This window comes from Phymastichus coffea, unplaced genomic scaffold (assembly GCF_024137745.1).
Source record: "Phymastichus coffea isolate CEN01 unplaced genomic scaffold, Cenicafe_Pcof_1.1 PCOF00072, whole genome shotgun sequence".
Lineage (NCBI taxonomy): Eukaryota > Metazoa > Arthropoda > Insecta > Hymenoptera > Eulophidae > Phymastichus > Phymastichus coffea.
The window spans coordinates 1,026,445-1,041,929 of NW_026706883.1; the positions used below are offsets into that span (position 1 = coordinate 1,026,445).

General features: G+C 43.1%; 2 protein-coding genes across 2 annotated transcripts; one reads left to right on the plus strand and one right to left on the minus strand.

Annotated features, from left to right (window-relative positions):
- Nucleotides 1–251: 251 nt before the first annotated feature.
- LOC131668030 (CAAX prenyl protease 1 homolog) lies at nucleotides 252–4,391 on the minus strand. Its single transcript, XM_058941844.1, has 7 exons — nucleotides 4,029–4,391; nucleotides 3,396–3,542; nucleotides 2,681–2,938; nucleotides 2,237–2,622; nucleotides 1,679–1,811; nucleotides 1,141–1,284; nucleotides 252–486 (listed from the first exon to the last, which is right to left on the minus strand). The coding sequence occupies exons 1-7, from the start codon at nucleotides 4,158–4,160 to the stop codon at nucleotides 268–270; spliced, it is 1,419 nt and encodes a 472-aa protein (XP_058797827.1). The 5' UTR covers nucleotides 4,161–4,391; the 3' UTR covers nucleotides 252–267.
- Nucleotides 4,392–5,450: 1,059 nt separating this feature from the next.
- LOC131668029 (sphingosine-1-phosphate lyase) lies at nucleotides 5,451–14,988 on the plus strand. Its single transcript, XM_058941843.1, has 8 exons — nucleotides 5,451–5,937; nucleotides 7,802–7,986; nucleotides 8,769–8,984; nucleotides 9,713–9,924; nucleotides 10,045–10,281; nucleotides 12,097–12,545; nucleotides 13,367–13,634; nucleotides 14,324–14,988. Exons 2-8 carry the CDS (start codon nucleotides 7,839–7,841, stop codon nucleotides 14,438–14,440), a joined length of 1,647 nt encoding a protein of 548 aa, XP_058797826.1. The 5' UTR covers nucleotides 5,451–5,937; nucleotides 7,802–7,838; the 3' UTR covers nucleotides 14,441–14,988.
- The last annotated feature ends 497 nt before the right edge of the window (nucleotides 14,989–15,485 follow it).

Genomic DNA, 15,485 nt, shown 5'->3' on the forward strand with positions numbered 1-15,485 from the left:
TATTTATCAACAGTTTTGAATTATGCAGCTTAGCTTCGAAGACTTGCTAATACTTGAAATAAAACTTTAACTGCGTAAAAATAACGATGCTGATTGTTGAGAAATACGGAAAATTTATCACAATGATCGCACGCACTATGAGACAATTGTTGGACCGAACGAGCAGACTAGAGGACAAAAATGAAAAATAAGCGAAGGTTTCGCATTCTGAATTGGGCGATTGCGCGTGGGCGTCGTGTACCACGCGTGCGTGTGCTACTTTTCACTTTAATCGTCCTTCTTGAGGGCATCCAGCCGTTCGAGGAGAGGCGGATGACTGTGATGCCAGTTGGAGTAGAGCCTGTCGAAGAGGGGATATCCCAAGTTATCCTTGTGCAGCTTGATCAGAGCTCGAGCCAATGGTTCCGAATAGCCAAGTTTCACCGCATAAGTGTCGGCTTGGAACTCGAAACGACGCGACATCGCCGTCATCATCCAGATCAGCAGCTGTCGAGAGAAACAGAAAAGAGAAAACGTACAGACGCGCGCTCGAGTTTACTTCGAGTTAATTTGAGAGACGAGGCCGGAAACTGCTCCAACATCAACCTTTGTGACGAATCAATTGGCATTGCCTGTTGACTGGCATCTCCGGCAATTATCTCATTTTCTTACACGCCCTAAGGCTCGCGTGTTTACTCCGCTCGTCCAAGATCAAGTGTTTCATCACGCCGATTAGAAAGTTTGATGTATGAAAATTCATTTTTAAAGTGTCATAATTGAGCAGGCAACTTTGATTAATTTCCATCTAACGACTCCTACGCGACATTCTAGCCCGCGTTTTCAATTTGCATAACCAACGCGAATGTCTATAACGAAATCACACAACTCATGCTACAAATATTCTTTCTTTTTTCTTTTCGATTTGCTCTATATGGTGGCACTCCGAATGTTTGTTTTGCTTTTTTCTTGTGATATTGTAATCCCACGAATAAGAATGATTTCAACTTGTGAGTGTATACAATCTATTGTCTCATCGGATATGGTATGATCGGTGGATACTTATTAACTAGTCTTCAAATCTAATCTTATTATTATTCATCCGCGCAACGAGAAATTAAAATGCATGCGTAAATGGATTTGAAATTGTGATTGATTTCTTACCTTATTTACCGGCGCAAGGACGTGTGATGTAATAATCATAAGTCCTATAAGAATGGGCTTGCTATCGTGGAATTCAAAGGCCTCGTAAACTGGCGAATAGTTCATTAGTTGTGCAAATAGGATGAAATTGCCGAGCATGATCACCTGTAATTAAACATTATTGCTCTACTAGCTTTTCTTTTACTTGGATCAATTGAAGATACAACAGACAAATTCTTATTTTCGTTTAAAATTATTTTTTTTTAATATTACAGTTGACAAATTATTATAAAACACAAGGTTTTCTTTTGCAATTTGTCAGACAGGCATCTGCCTTATTTGCAACTCAAAGTATTTAAAAAAAATCTGAATTCTTGCTCGTGAATGAACTGCGGATCTATTATGCAGTTTCATTCAGTAGTAGAAAACTTCGCAATGGAAGTACGTGACCGAACAAGGCATTTGAGATCTCTCTCTCTCTCTCTCTCTCTCTCTCTCTGCCTTTGCTTCTCGAAACACAAAACATACAATATACACTCAGAAAGAAAGAAGTTTGTACCTCAGAGAGAAGAAAATTCAAAATAGCATGGCTATGGTGCCAGTGACCAAGCTCGTGAGCAAGAACGGCTATGATCTCATCGGTTTCGCAGCCTCGGATTTCTTTCTCCTCCTTCGTCTTCTTCTCTTCATCGCTGGAAAAATGAGTGAAAAACGTTTACATACCAGCTCTTAATTAACATATTCTCGAATGAATGGCCAAGTTTTTAATTTTTGAACTTCTTTTACATTTGCATGAGAACGCAAAATCAACACTGTATTTAAATATTGATACATAATATTAGGGTCACTAATGTCACTGTGTTGTGTTTTGAACACATAATTGAGTGTAAGAGGCCGCGCTCAGCGATATTTTGAAATTGCAATTGATTGATTTCAATTTTTTGAAATCGACGTTTCTGCCATTTTTGTTTCTTTTTCATTTTTTTTTCAAATTTCATTAAGACATTTGAAATCAGCATTATTTACGTTTCCAATTGGCAATGAAAATTGATCGAAAAAATGTTTCCACAAGAAGTGTTACTTCACAGTTTACTACAAGATTTTTTAAATGACTCACTCAGCATTCTCAGGCTTCTCTTGCTGGTCGGTCTCCAATTTTTTCCTCTGGTACTCGGCGACAAGCGTATCGAAAAGCACGATCCTTTTGTGCTTGTGGAAGCCATAGAGATAGGCGTTGCTATGGGACGAGCGTTTCGAGCCCTCGACAATGTAAAGTTTATAAAGAGGGAATCCAACGCTGGAAGCCAATTCCTCGATTTTCTTCCTTAGCTCGCCTTCGGGGAGCGGCGTGTATTTGTCGAACAACGGAGCTATGAACTCTGGATAGATGATCATCAGGATTAAGCTTATTACTACTGTGAAGATCCAGAGGTACAAGTAGAAGTAATCGCCGCCGTTCTTTATTATCCAGATCGTCATGCATGTCAGAGGCACTAGCAATACCTAAACAAAATCATTAACCATCAATACGCAATCTTAATACATTATTCGAAATACTCACTTGAGCTACAAAGAATTTCAGAATCCTGTCCTTGATGAAGAACAGTGGCGTTTCGTTGTTGAACTTGTGCTTTTGCTCGAGTACAAAAGTGCTGTAGATGTCGAACGGCAGGTCACAAATAATCAACCAATAAATTCGCAAAACCGTAAGACAACCCGCGGTTGTGTAAATCTCATTCTTTGGATTTAAACCGATCCATCTCACGAGATCCTCACCCCATGTCCAGGAATAGTAGAATCCATAATAGATCATGTACAACTATTAATAACAAAGAAAGATTTGAAGAAAATTAAGTAACACGTATGAATAGACAATTTAAAGAAAACTTTAAAAAAAACTACTTATTTATCAACAATAATAACAAATCAATAAAGTTCAATGACTGCAACTGATATGACTAAAAATATGAAAGTCATATTTTTAGAGTTAATGTTTATTGTATGGTTTATTATATAAAAAAACCGTTCTATCCCAACTACGCTTAAAAAAGATCGGTAAAAATAGAATCCGAATAAAAAATATTATCACGCGTAACTTCATCGGTCTAAAGATAAATGCGCTTCGTACATTGACATAGGCTGCACAAAAGCAACGTGGCTTGTTACTCAAGTTATTCCAGCAATAAGTTAAAAATAATAAAATGAACTTACTTATAAAAATGATTTGAAATAATTAAAAAAAGTATATATAATATAGTATTTAAATATTTACTCACGCTGCTCAAAACGTTGGTGTAAAAGTCTTGAAAATGTCCAAAAGTATTATTATCCAATGCATAAGTTCTTGATTTTCTGTAGACATCTTCTGATATCAGACCGTCTAAAAGTTGCGGTGGATCTTTCAGTTTTTGCATCAATTTCCTCTGTAAAGTATTATGTCATTTATTATAATTATTCACTTCATATTCACTAATTGTGCTACGTTAAAAATTATTGTCAACGATAATTAAAAAAAACATTTCCTACGCTAACGTGCCTCGTTATATTCAAATAAAAATGTTGTTACATTAATTATTTTGAAATTATTTTGAGGAGTAGAATATATTTCAATAACAATTACACTGAACTCATTCTAGTAATCGTGAAAACGAGTGACTATAGTTTTCATCATAGTCACACTGAGTACGAAATTTGGAAGAAACTAACCTCTCAACAATGACACTTAAATTATAAAAGCAATAAATTTATGACCAACATGTAATTCAATAGATAATATTCATGTTATATAATTAAACTCTGACAAAATTCAAGTCTTATCATCTATAATTTCACGAGCTAAAATGGTTCATCATCTAACCTCTAAGACAACTGCTCTCGCAACCGGGAGTAGTAAACAAAGTAAAACAAACCTGACGCAAGGCAAGATACCTTTCCCAAAGGCATAGTAACCAGGATATTATGACGAGCTCAGCGAGGATATGCTTCTCGAAGAAGCTTTGCTCGGGAAGAACCGGTACCGAAAGCGGCAATGACTTATCCATGTTCACACTGAACGAACGATCAAGAAGCTACAATGTTAATTAGAAACTTCGATAATTTTATCGACTGGTCATACCGGTACGCGAATGACCGACAATTTTTCGCGCTCAATGAAAAGAACGAACTACGTGGGAAATAATGCGAACGATTAGGAGCTCTGCCGATTCGGAGTTTTCACACAGAAACGCGGCACAACGCAGCGCAACAGCTGCGGCTCGGGTTAAATCAATCAATGCGTGCCAGCTGTCACTGCCAGTACTACCACTCTACCCATACAGACTAGTAATTACTGATTGGCCCAGTGTTGCCGCTGGAACAATTGCTCTCAGGGACCCTAGGAATTCCGGCACTAGATTTCTGAATGCTTGAGTTGCGTCGGCTGATCGGTCAATATCGTATTCACCTTCAACTGAAAATTTACCGGTGCCATTGCTCGTACGTTTTTCGGCAAGTTTTCATTGAAGGTGAATACGATACTGGCCGAGTAGCCGACGCAACCCAACATTCAGAAATCTAGTGCCGAAATTTCTAGGGTCCCTGAGAGCAACTTTTCCAGCGGCAACACTGCCGCTGCTGTAGTGCGGTTAATGCCAACTGCCAGGTGGGTTGGCCAGATTGGTATGCCAAGCGCGCTGATTTTCAAACGATGCGATGCTCACGTTGTACTATTAGCTGCCGTTTTTGGGTAAAGTATAAGATCTTATTATATTTTTGTGCTGAAGTATTACGCTTGAATGTATACAACGATATTGTTTACGACCTTTAATGCTATTATGTTTTAAATTGTTGAATATGTAAACGTAAACATGCATTATTTTGCTATGAATGCATGTAAAAATTCAAGTCAAAGAAAGTCATGTGACTTGAATTCAATTTAATAATAAATGATGATTCTTTAAGACGATTTCACGTGTACTAAATAGTTGTTTCTCGTTGAATGATAAGCTCTTGCCAGTGAGAAAAGTTTTGTCGAAAGCGTCAAAGTGAAACGGAGCTTTGAATAGAGTTGAAACTAAGCAAGTTTGCTCTATTTTCGCAGTTCATTATTCAAATTTCTATTGTATAAATTACTTTGCGCGTCATTATACTTTGAAATTTGGCGTTACTGCGATCGCAGACTAAATGGAGAAATAATAGTGCGAATTAAACTATTAATAATATATCATCGCGGATCAGCGTAGTTTTGAAAAGTCATCTGACCAAATTTAACTACCTTATATTTTTGAGAAGCTGCTGTTAATGGACAATGAATGATTCATGGTCGTAAAAGACAACGAAAGCAGCACGGTAGTTTCGAATGTCACGTTCATTCAGTGATTTCAGGTAAGGCAGCTACGAGGAGGGTGACACTCGCTCCATCTATCATCAGCAGCAGGCAGGTCACGCGACCGTTGTCTCCGAAATTCGTTGGACAAGCCTAGTCCCGAGATTCCCGAGAATCCCGAGAACGGTCCCTGAAATCGCGCTCTCAGCTGACGACTGATCGCTGGCGCCCTCCTACTCGCAAGCAGAGTCACGCGTTTGACCACCTCTGCAGCGCGCAACCTCCGCCTTATCTCCGTGCGTGACTCAATTCTTTTGGCACTCTCCGCATTTCTCGAACTCAATTTTCCACTCTCCCACTCTGCCGGAATCGCTCGCGAGCCCGTGCCACCGTTAGCGATATACAGTGCGCGCCGATTCGTCGTGCTCGCCTGTTACTACTCTGCCGCGAGAGCAAGGCGAAACCGAAGGGGGAAAGATAAGGGCACGCGTGTTACACGCTGCGCAGGACTACAGGTGAGTGGAAAATTCGTTCGCTCCTGGTTACCACTTGTTGATCGCGCCAGCTCGCCGTTGTTGCGCGACGCGCGCAGAGCTGCACGACCAGCGTCGCGAGATTCTCACGTCGACGACGAACGTGAAAGTCTTGGGGCTCTCGCTGGCCTCACCGCGCCTCGATAAGCCGAGCGTTGTGTATCGGCGTGTTTATCGTCGCACTCGTCGGGTTCCCGCCGAGTGCATCAGGCGCCTTGGCACGCGAGAGAGTCTGCTTTCATAGCTTTGGCGTAAACACCTCTGCGCGCGGCGTATTTTCATGGCCGAAGCGCGCTGGCTGTCAGATTGCCCACGAGCGCGGCGCGACCCGATTTCTCGTCACGGCAATCGGCGATCGCTCGTTGCCGCGCGTCGCTATGTAGAAAGATTCCACGGCAGAGAGGAAAACGCAGGTCGCGTGTGTACATTCCGCAGCTAAAGATGCCACGCTGGTAGCGCGAGTGTCGTCGGTCGCGCTCGCTGCCGCGGAAAGCAAGAGCATCGGCGCCGCGCGAGCGACGCTCGCGTGCGCGTTCGAATTGCCGCCCTGAGAAAGACTGCGAACGCTGCCGATCCGTAGATATATGTTATAAGTGAAACGCAGAGGCGTAACGCCGAGTCAGCGCTATCGACCAGCAAGGATGCGCACCCACGCGTTTTACATTACATGCTTCAGCAATTCAAGTTCGCTTGGGACTTGGCGAATCCCTGTTAGATACTTGCGTCGATTTTCATTTGACCTTTTTCCTTTATTCTTTTTCACCAGCTGACGTACACATGAACTCTCTCGCAGCGAACATCTATATTTGTTTTATAATTAAAGTTACAAATCGAAGTTGAGATCTTTACGAGATGCCCGATAAGTTTAAATTGCAGTTGCTTGATAAATCATTACATTGTTTTTGAAAATATATGAACATTTTTTTATCTTCGATGTCGATATTAGATCGATTAATAAATATTGAAAAACACTTGAATTGTTCATTGTCGCACTGGAACTGCGGCTTTCTGTTGGCGAAACAAGAGCGTTATATTGTTCGCGAAGCATAGTAAAGAGATCGACAGAGAGGGACAGGAAGCATCCGAAATTCAGTTTATTTTAACTGCTTTTGTACTAATAAACGCACTTGCAGCTCAAATAGACTAATTGTATGATCGTCATGGTGTTCCGGCTGAAAAGCCGACGTTTTATCGAGTTACGTTGACGTCGCCGTCTTTATAGTATACAAGCATATTTTCAGGCCACTTTTTATTGCATACTCGATCTCGACAATGGCAGTCAAATCGACGGTACAGCCATTTATGATAATGAACTTAAAACCAGCTGACGCTTGTCAGTCTAATCGACGTACTGTAGCTCTTGCTTGCTTATTATCGAGCTCTGTGATTTTTTGTGATTTCGAGATCGTCTCCGAGAGCCATTCTTCTTTGAGGATAATGGCGCAATTTATATTCGATATTCGATAACGAAATGGGCCAATCGATATCGAAAATGACTTCATAGTATATTTTCAGATATTTCGAAAATTTATCGTGAATATTGCGAAACAATTCGTTTTACTGCAAGCAACAAATTTATCGTTAGAATGCATTTAAAAATAAATTGGAGACCACAGCGATATGGACAATGTATTCGCGGACAATCTGACATTCGCACACCTTTATCTCCAACGCTGCTGTCAATATTAGCGAGTCGCGATATTACAAGATGATTTGGCGATTATTGCGCAACTATGAAAAGTACGAGACATACGCATCCTCGGTGTAAAACGATCTGATATAACTGAAGATTGGCTGAGATGACGATTGTAAAAGAGAAGCAAACGACTAAATTTATTTGATTCAGAGAGGTAAAGAGCTAGAAGAGGAGTGAGGGTGCCACCATGAACGTGATAAGCCTGATCGGGTCGCCCACGAAAAGTGCCATCAACGAGACATTTAAAGGCAAGGAGCCATGGCAAATCGTGGGCATGACCTCTACTACTATCCTCGCCAGTGTCTGGCTCTACAACTTCATCTTCCAGGACGAGAGTAAGTAAGAATCCCTCTATCTACTCTCTTTTCTTTTTTTTTTTTCTCTTGACGGCGGGGGCAGAACGCGCGTGCTCGGCAATCTAATTTACAACCGCTGGGAGTTTCCTTTTGCGCGCCTCGTAGGGTGACTTAATTTCACTGCAAATAATCATAACGTACACTATCGGGAAGTTTTCGATAACGATAAGCAAAGGATATGGAGATATCATCTCGTTCGAAGTAGAAGTACCTTGGCGGTATCCTATTACGCTCGTCGACGTGTATAGTATTACAACGGGTATCAAGGCGCTGAGGCCTCTCCCATTCCCTATAGGGTATTAATCATTGTCGTAACTAAATGTTGCAAACCCTTGAAATTTGATTACGTTAAATACCTTAGTGACGAGAGCAACGCTGCGCGTAATGAGCGAGTCACGCGCTTTGAGAACTTCCCTATTGAATCTCACAAGCTGGATAAATCATTAGACGACCCCGAGGACATTCTTGCAACTGAATTATTCGCAAAGAGGTGAAAAGAATTATTCATTAATCGGTCGAGTAGTAGCGCGTTACGTGACGACCTCCAAAAAATCGGTAAAATCTTGGCTAATGACGGCTAAGCCAGCAATCGCTCGGCATTTGTCTCTGGCATTGCGCTCGTTCTGAACGCTTCTAATAATTATCTCGAGAGACAAAGGAGCGAACCTTCGAAAAGGAGAACAAGCAGTGAGAAGGAAAGAGAGAGAGAGAGAGAGAGAGAGAGAGCGAGAGAGAGAGAGAGATAAAAGAAACTTCCGCAGGTATATCCTTGCGAGCGAGGAAGTTGGCGATGAGGATGGTGAGATTGCTGCCAGCCGTGCGTGCGAAAATCGATAGCGAGATGAAAAAGCTCAACGAGGAATTTGAAGCCGAAGCGATTGAAAGGACAAAGGGCTTATCCTACATCACTACTCTGCCCGACAGCGGCATGCAGCGCGACCACGTCCTCGAGCTTGTCCAGCGATGCGTTTATTCAGGTAAGTGAGAGACACCCCCGAGTTTATTATGCCGAAAGGCATCCCCGCGCGGAGCATTTCCTCGCTTTATCCTCGCGTGGCCGTTTCCTTATTCGCTTTATTCCTACGGGCCGCGCGCGCACTCTCAATTGTTCTCTTTCTTGTATTCCGCTCGCGTGCGCGTTGCGGTAAATTCCACTTTTAGCAACCTTATACCGTATGGAAATGCTGCGCCACACGGCCATTGGAAATTGGGCAGCCTCTTACTTTTCGACGGTCGGAGGGGATCTTGTATACAGAATACGCGACCGATCGACTCGACGGGTTACTCTTCGCGGATACTTGCATCTCGATCGGCGAGCCGAGACGACGAGGATTGTTCTTTATAGTCGACCGTTGAGCTTTAATTCCTTGCGAAAACACGAATTAGAATGCCGAGAGGTCGTTTTGGCCGAATAGACGTGGGCGCGCGCGTTCACGCGGATCTACATCTACTTCGAGAAGCGTCAGCGAAAAATGCAATTTCGTCCGCGCGCGCCCGCTTGTCCTAATCACGGGAGCGTGCCGTAATTCGGCAAAAGAAAGCCATTAAATTAAACTCAACAAGCTGAAAAGGGGACTTTCTCTCTCTAACCTTGTCCGCGCGCGTAAACGTCAGCTACACCACTCGCAATACCTCGGGAGAGGAGAAAAGACGAAGCTCTCGTTTTTCTTTTGGTTGCACGTTCGCTTTTCTGCGCCGCCCTTAGGCGACTGCGACTGGAAGAAAGGCCGAGTATCGGGCTGCGTGTACCGAGTGGCCGAGCCCGAGCTTGCGAGCCTCGTAAAGGAAGTCTACGGATTAGCCTTGCTCACCAATCCCTTGCATCCTGATATCTTTCCGGGAGTGTGCAAGATGGAAGCAGAGATCGTCCGCATTACCTGTCGGCTGTTCAACGGCGACAAAGACTCCTGCGGCACCGTGAGTTGCATACGTATACTACTCAACTGTGTTTCTTTCGCTGCTTGACTACTTGGCAACAGCCGTTTTCATCCAACTGCTTTTCGTCTGTTCGTATACGTATATTTTTATTTGCTTTAGATGACGGCAGGTGGCACCGAGTCAATTATGCTGGCCTGCAAGGCGTTTCGCGATTACGCGCGAGCGGATAAGGGCATCACTCGTCCAGAGATGGTTGTACCCACCACTGCCCATTCGGCCTTTGACAAGGCTGCACAATTCCTTGGAATTAGAATTCGTAGCGTACCTGTCAATCCGGATAGCCATACCGCTAGTATTAATGCCGTCAAACGAGCCATCAACAGGAATACTGTTTTGGTGAGTCCATAGAAATTCCAACTTGCAAAGACGATTAATTTTCTCTTATTTTATTTTTATTTATTTTATTTATTTATTTTATTTTTTTATTGATGAGCTGCAAGAGTAACGGAGAACAATATAAATCGCCGGGATATCATTTACCGATAATGACTTAACATAATTTTTATTTTGACAAAATAGAAAGTTCCCCTTCCTCTTGCATTTTAATTACCACTCTGACCACACAGAAATATCAATATAAAAACATATTTTCTTTGTATATCCTTATCATTCTTCGATAACGTTCACTGACTGAATCAATAGTTGATCGCACTAGTTTTTATTAAAAAAGGGACACATCCGATGAGCAATCATATAACGCGCCAATTGAACAAACTCACTGACAAGAGATACGTTTACGTTTGAAATACTATCTGAAACTCAGTATTGACGTAAGGATGGACTCTGCAAAGGAACAAATGAAAATAACCTGCACAAAAAGAACGTAATGCATTGAAAAAAATTTAAGGAACGATGTTTCAAGGCTAAAAAAGTAATGCTCATCGCGTATCCAACGGTTACTAATAGAGAAAACATCTTTCTCAAATATCTAAAAGCACGTATTAATGGGGAGATTTATAAAAAAGAAAAAAAAAGAAGAAAGAAGTGAAAAGATGTGTCACAAGAAGGGTATTAGATACAAAGTACCGCGTCGTCTCTGTTTCCGAGAAAGAGCAAAAAGAAAAGTTGCTTAGATCAAAAAATGACATCTGCATCGGTACCATTTTAGAAAATTAGAGGGGAAAAAAAGCTACGTCGACGTCCATGCGACCTATTTATTGCGGGCCAGGCGGCCTACTAGAGCATGTTACTTATCGATTTCACACTTTTGAGATGGCGGGGGAGGGGGACAACAAGAATGAACGGAGACACATTAGACGTACACCAGGCGCTCAGAACTTTTCTGTATCTTCTTTCGGTGTTCACCGTCCTCTGGAGGCATCTGTACGTGTCTAAAGATGTATCGGAGTAAAGGCTGCTCTTATCCTATTAGCAATCTTATTATTGTCGACTCTTGTTGCCCCCTGATACCGCCTCGTTCTTTTTCTCCTGATGTCTCTCCGACAACGTCGTATATGATGCGCATTACTCTAGCGTGACAAAAAGGCCAATAAATATACGATCCGAAATACCCCTAGTGCTATGACAATTTTACGGGCTGTAAAAGAAAAGAAGTTTATAGAATGAGAGGTCGTAAATTATCGACAGTCATTGTTCCAACTGAGGCGACACGCTCACACTCGTGAATTAAAGACGTTGAAAGTTTTGCGCTCAAGTTTTTAGTAAGTACACTCCCGTGGCAAATTATGATAGTTTTTAACTAGTGATTAATTTTACAGCATCTACAGGGGAGCTGTGACCTAATTTATACCGCTTGTATGTGGCGCATATTCTCATCGTGCTTCAATCTCTGTAGATGTAATAAACATCCGCTAGTTCAATAGCGAAAAGCAGAAGTTACTTTGATGCAGAGCTTGAAGAGCTCCGTTATTCCCTTCAGCTTGATGCGCTTGATATTGCTGAAGGATTCGCTTCGATAAGCTGCTCGGCACAGCCGCGCGATTAACATGACAGATCTTAGATATTTCGCGATAGAACTTTACGGACCACCGATGGAAGTATTGTTTCAAAAAAAAAAAAAAAACATTTGCAAATAAACGAAAATTCGGCGGGAATTCGCGAGGTATCCGATAGAGTCGAGCTTCTCGAGGTGCTGAGCGAAAGCATTCCTCGACAGCAAATTGATACGACACTATTTTTTCGCAATTGCAGCTGGTATGCTCAGCGCCGAACTTCCCTTACGGCACGATGGACAACGTGAAGGCAATCAGTGAGCTGGGCGAGCGTTTCGACGTGCCGGTGCACGTCGACGCATGTTTGGGCGGCTTCCTGATCTGCTTCATGCGCAAGGCTGGCTACGAAGTGGCCGACTTCGACTTCCGGCTACCTGGAGTGACCAGCATCAGCGCCGATACCCACAAATACGGCTACGCCCCGAAGGGCTCCTCGGTGATCATGTACCGTCACAAGAAGTACCGACACCATCAGTTCACCATAACCACCGACTGGCCCGGCGGAATTTACGGCTCGCCGACCGTCAATGGCTCCAGAGCCGGAGGCATCATTGCCGCCTGCTGGGCTACGATGATGTTCCTGGGTGAGAGGGGATACGTCGAGGCCACTAGGCAAATAATCGAGACCACCAGGTTCATCGAAAGGGAGTACGTCCAACTTGTGCTAGCGCTTTGACTACGATACACTCGCCGCTGACCGATGGACATATATCTCCGGCTACTTTCGCTTGCTCGCTCACCGTCTGCGTTTCGGCGACCAATTTCCTTGAGAACTTTCTGCAGTATCTCCGACAGTATAGCGAACTTTCCCCAAATTTGATTATTTGCATGTAGTGTACTAACCGACGAAAGTCGACCGATGTGCGTGCTGTGGAGCGCAGACATCGACGAGACACTGCGATACATAAGCGCGTCGCTCGTGAGTATGAAAATTCGAGGTTGACGCGCTACGGTTCTTTTCTCTCCCTTTTATCCTCGTAACGGCGAGTGATTGGATTACAATTAGCGCTGATGAAACGAGCCCGTTAATGCGCTTGCATCGCGATTAAAATGCCGTGCCCCACGCAGTCGCGCTAATTGTGATAACGATCCGACGGAGAGAGGCGAGCTGTTCATTTTTTAAATGGACGCGTTGCGCGCGCGAGCGCGAGCTTTCTATAACGACGCCAACGCACTGCGACGTGCTGCGATTCATTGCGAACGTCTATTTGCAATGGCAATACGCCGCGCAGGAAATAGCAAGCAAGCTCTGTGACGGACGGTCGAGCGAACGGCATCGCCACTTGCGATATCGCGAAGGATATATAAATACCGGACGACCGACGATCGTCGATGACTGTATCGCAAAAAATCGTATACGCCCACGGCGAAGACGAACGAAGGCCTCGAGATAAACATTTGTCCGCGCGAATATGGGACTGAATATCGTTCTAACCGAAGCGATTCTCTTTTTGTTTCTCGTTGGCAAGATTAAGGCAAACGGAAGGTCTGTACGTGTTTGGCAGCCCAGTCACGTCGGTGGTAGCCGTAGGCTCGGAAGACTTCGACATTTTCCACTTGGTCAAGTCACTGAACACCCGCGGCTGGAAGCTCAATCCCCTTCAATTCCCCAGTGCTGTGCACATTTGCGTTACCCACGTACATACCCAAGCTGGCGTCGCCCAACAGTTCATCGACGACGTACGCGAGGACGTCGCCGAGCTACTTAAGGACCCGTCCAAACCTATCGACGGCATGGTCAGTATATTTACTTTTTTCTAACGCCATAGAAGAGGGACGCTTGTTGCGAGGCCTCCCTTTTTCCTCTTGATCGTCGTTTATTTTTAGAGCAAACCTGCCCCAAGCATCGCACCTTTCGTCCCTCAATTGTTCAACTGACCTCTGCGCAAATAATATTCGTTTGCGGTTGAATGCTGCGAATTTTTTTCCCCCTATTTAGTCTTCCATGTAATTGTAATTCTTGGGAACCAAGCTTTTAACCGAAAGCTTTGTAACGCACACATGTCTGATAAAAAAAAATATTTGATGAACTGCATGATGAATTAAAGCAAATTCCAACGAAAAATGAAATAGTTAGTTAACTTTTGAACGAAGCTTCAAAAGCGAAAAGTATTTATCGTTGGTAGCAACGGTCACTCGTTTTTTTAATCAACACACGCGCTTCGAGCCAGTTTATTGACAGAATCACAAAAAAAAAATAGCGAGAAAAGATTTGCAAGCTCGCGGTCGAGCGAATCGATAGAGCGCGCGCATCCATTCTCGCGAAAATGGTAGTACATTCCAGGATAATGCTGATCCTTCCGAAGTCGCGCCGTCGGCGAATAGATCGAGCTCAAGCGGGCCGCAAAAAAAAGCGGAAAATAATATATACATTTGTCTTGGAACACTGTCAGCTGTCACGCATGGCCGTATGTTGTTTGTTACAGTACGCGATCTACGGTAAGAGTCAAGGTATCCCTGACCGCAGCATCGTTGGTGACATCACCAAGTCCTTCATCGATGCGATGTACTACACGCCACCAGATTCCAACAATCGCGCGTGATTCGATGTTTTCTTTAACGTCGTTGCTTTTGCTCGACCCTATTCTATTATGCCATTTCACAGTGTCGCATGAATTCGGACCGACGCTATTGCGACAAATAATGTGACTATACGAATAAAATGGGTTATGCTAGTTGTGCAGCGTGCTGCACGATTCTCTCGGACAGTGGTGGTGATGCGCGCATCAAAGTGTTGCGTGACTTTCAAAAAGCATGAAATATAGATTTTTTCATTTCAAGTTTTTAAGCTCGCCCAATCCGCATCGACGACAATTTGCAAACCGCGAGAGCTACTATCGCGGATCATAAACTTGGAAATGTAAGCTTTCAGCGGAAAGTGCAGTGCAACTACAATATTTTTTTTCAATCGTAACGTCGCTGCTGTAGTTCTAGTATAATGCGGCGATAATAAAGTAGCAGCGATACTGCAGTCGCACTACTTTCTGAAAATTTATAGTACAAGTAGCGACGCTACTCTGGCCATCACTGCTCTTTTTATGTGTAAGATATAAATATACGGAGAATTTAATAAAGCAGAAGTTTTTAAGAAAATGAACGAACAACAAGCATTAAGTCTTGTCCCTTTTCCTCTCCTCTTCCACGCCATCACGGGTAAACTTTGACATAGCTTATCTTAACGATGACTTTCCTTCTTGATTTTTTGTTGTTCAACTCTGGTGATAAAGACATCGTTATTGGGCTGTTGAACTTGTCGCTTGATTGGTAAACTTTAAAACCCTTGGATAAAAAAAAATGAAAAGAAATTTTACTCTGCTTGTGATCGCGGCACGTTTATCGAGAAGTTCAATGAAGAAGTATTTGAAAAGTGGACTGCTGGATCGATATCTCGGCATGATTAAATTAATTTTTCATTGTACAACAGACTGTTGGCTGCGAACAAATTAAGAGTAATCATCGTTCCGAAGAACGAAAATCTATCGATCGGCGCCAACGGCGGTGAAAAGGGCACTGAGAAGTCGTCCTTTGGCATAAGCAAAATTCCGGCGATCGATCACTTGCGAAAAGGAACTTCTCTCTTTCTCTAGC

Excerpts from the sequence above, each read along its gene's own strand:
- LOC131668030 (XM_058941844.1), bottom strand. The coding sequence starts at position 4,160 with ATGGATAAGTCATTGCCGCTTTCGGTACCGGTTCTTCCCGAGCAAAGC. Across the intron at positions 2,623-2,680 it reads TGAAATTCTTTGTAGCTCAA|GTATTGCTAGTGCCTCTGAC; the intron begins GTGAGTATTTCG and ends GATTTTGTTTAG. Across the intron at positions 487-1,140 it reads TCCTTGCGCCGGTAAATAAG|CTGCTGATCTGGATGATGAC; the intron begins GTAAGAAATCAA and ends TTCTCTCGACAG.
- LOC131668029 (XM_058941843.1), top strand. The coding sequence starts at position 7,839 with ATGAACGTGATAAGCCTGATCGGGTCGCCCACGAAAAGTGCCATCAAC. Across the intron at positions 7,987-8,768 it reads CTTCATCTTCCAGGACGAGA|GTATATCCTTGCGAGCGAGG; the intron begins GTAAGTAAGAAT and ends AAACTTCCGCAG. Across the intron at positions 8,985-9,712 it reads CCAGCGATGCGTTTATTCAG|GCGACTGCGACTGGAAGAAA; the intron begins GTAAGTGAGAGA and ends CGCCGCCCTTAG.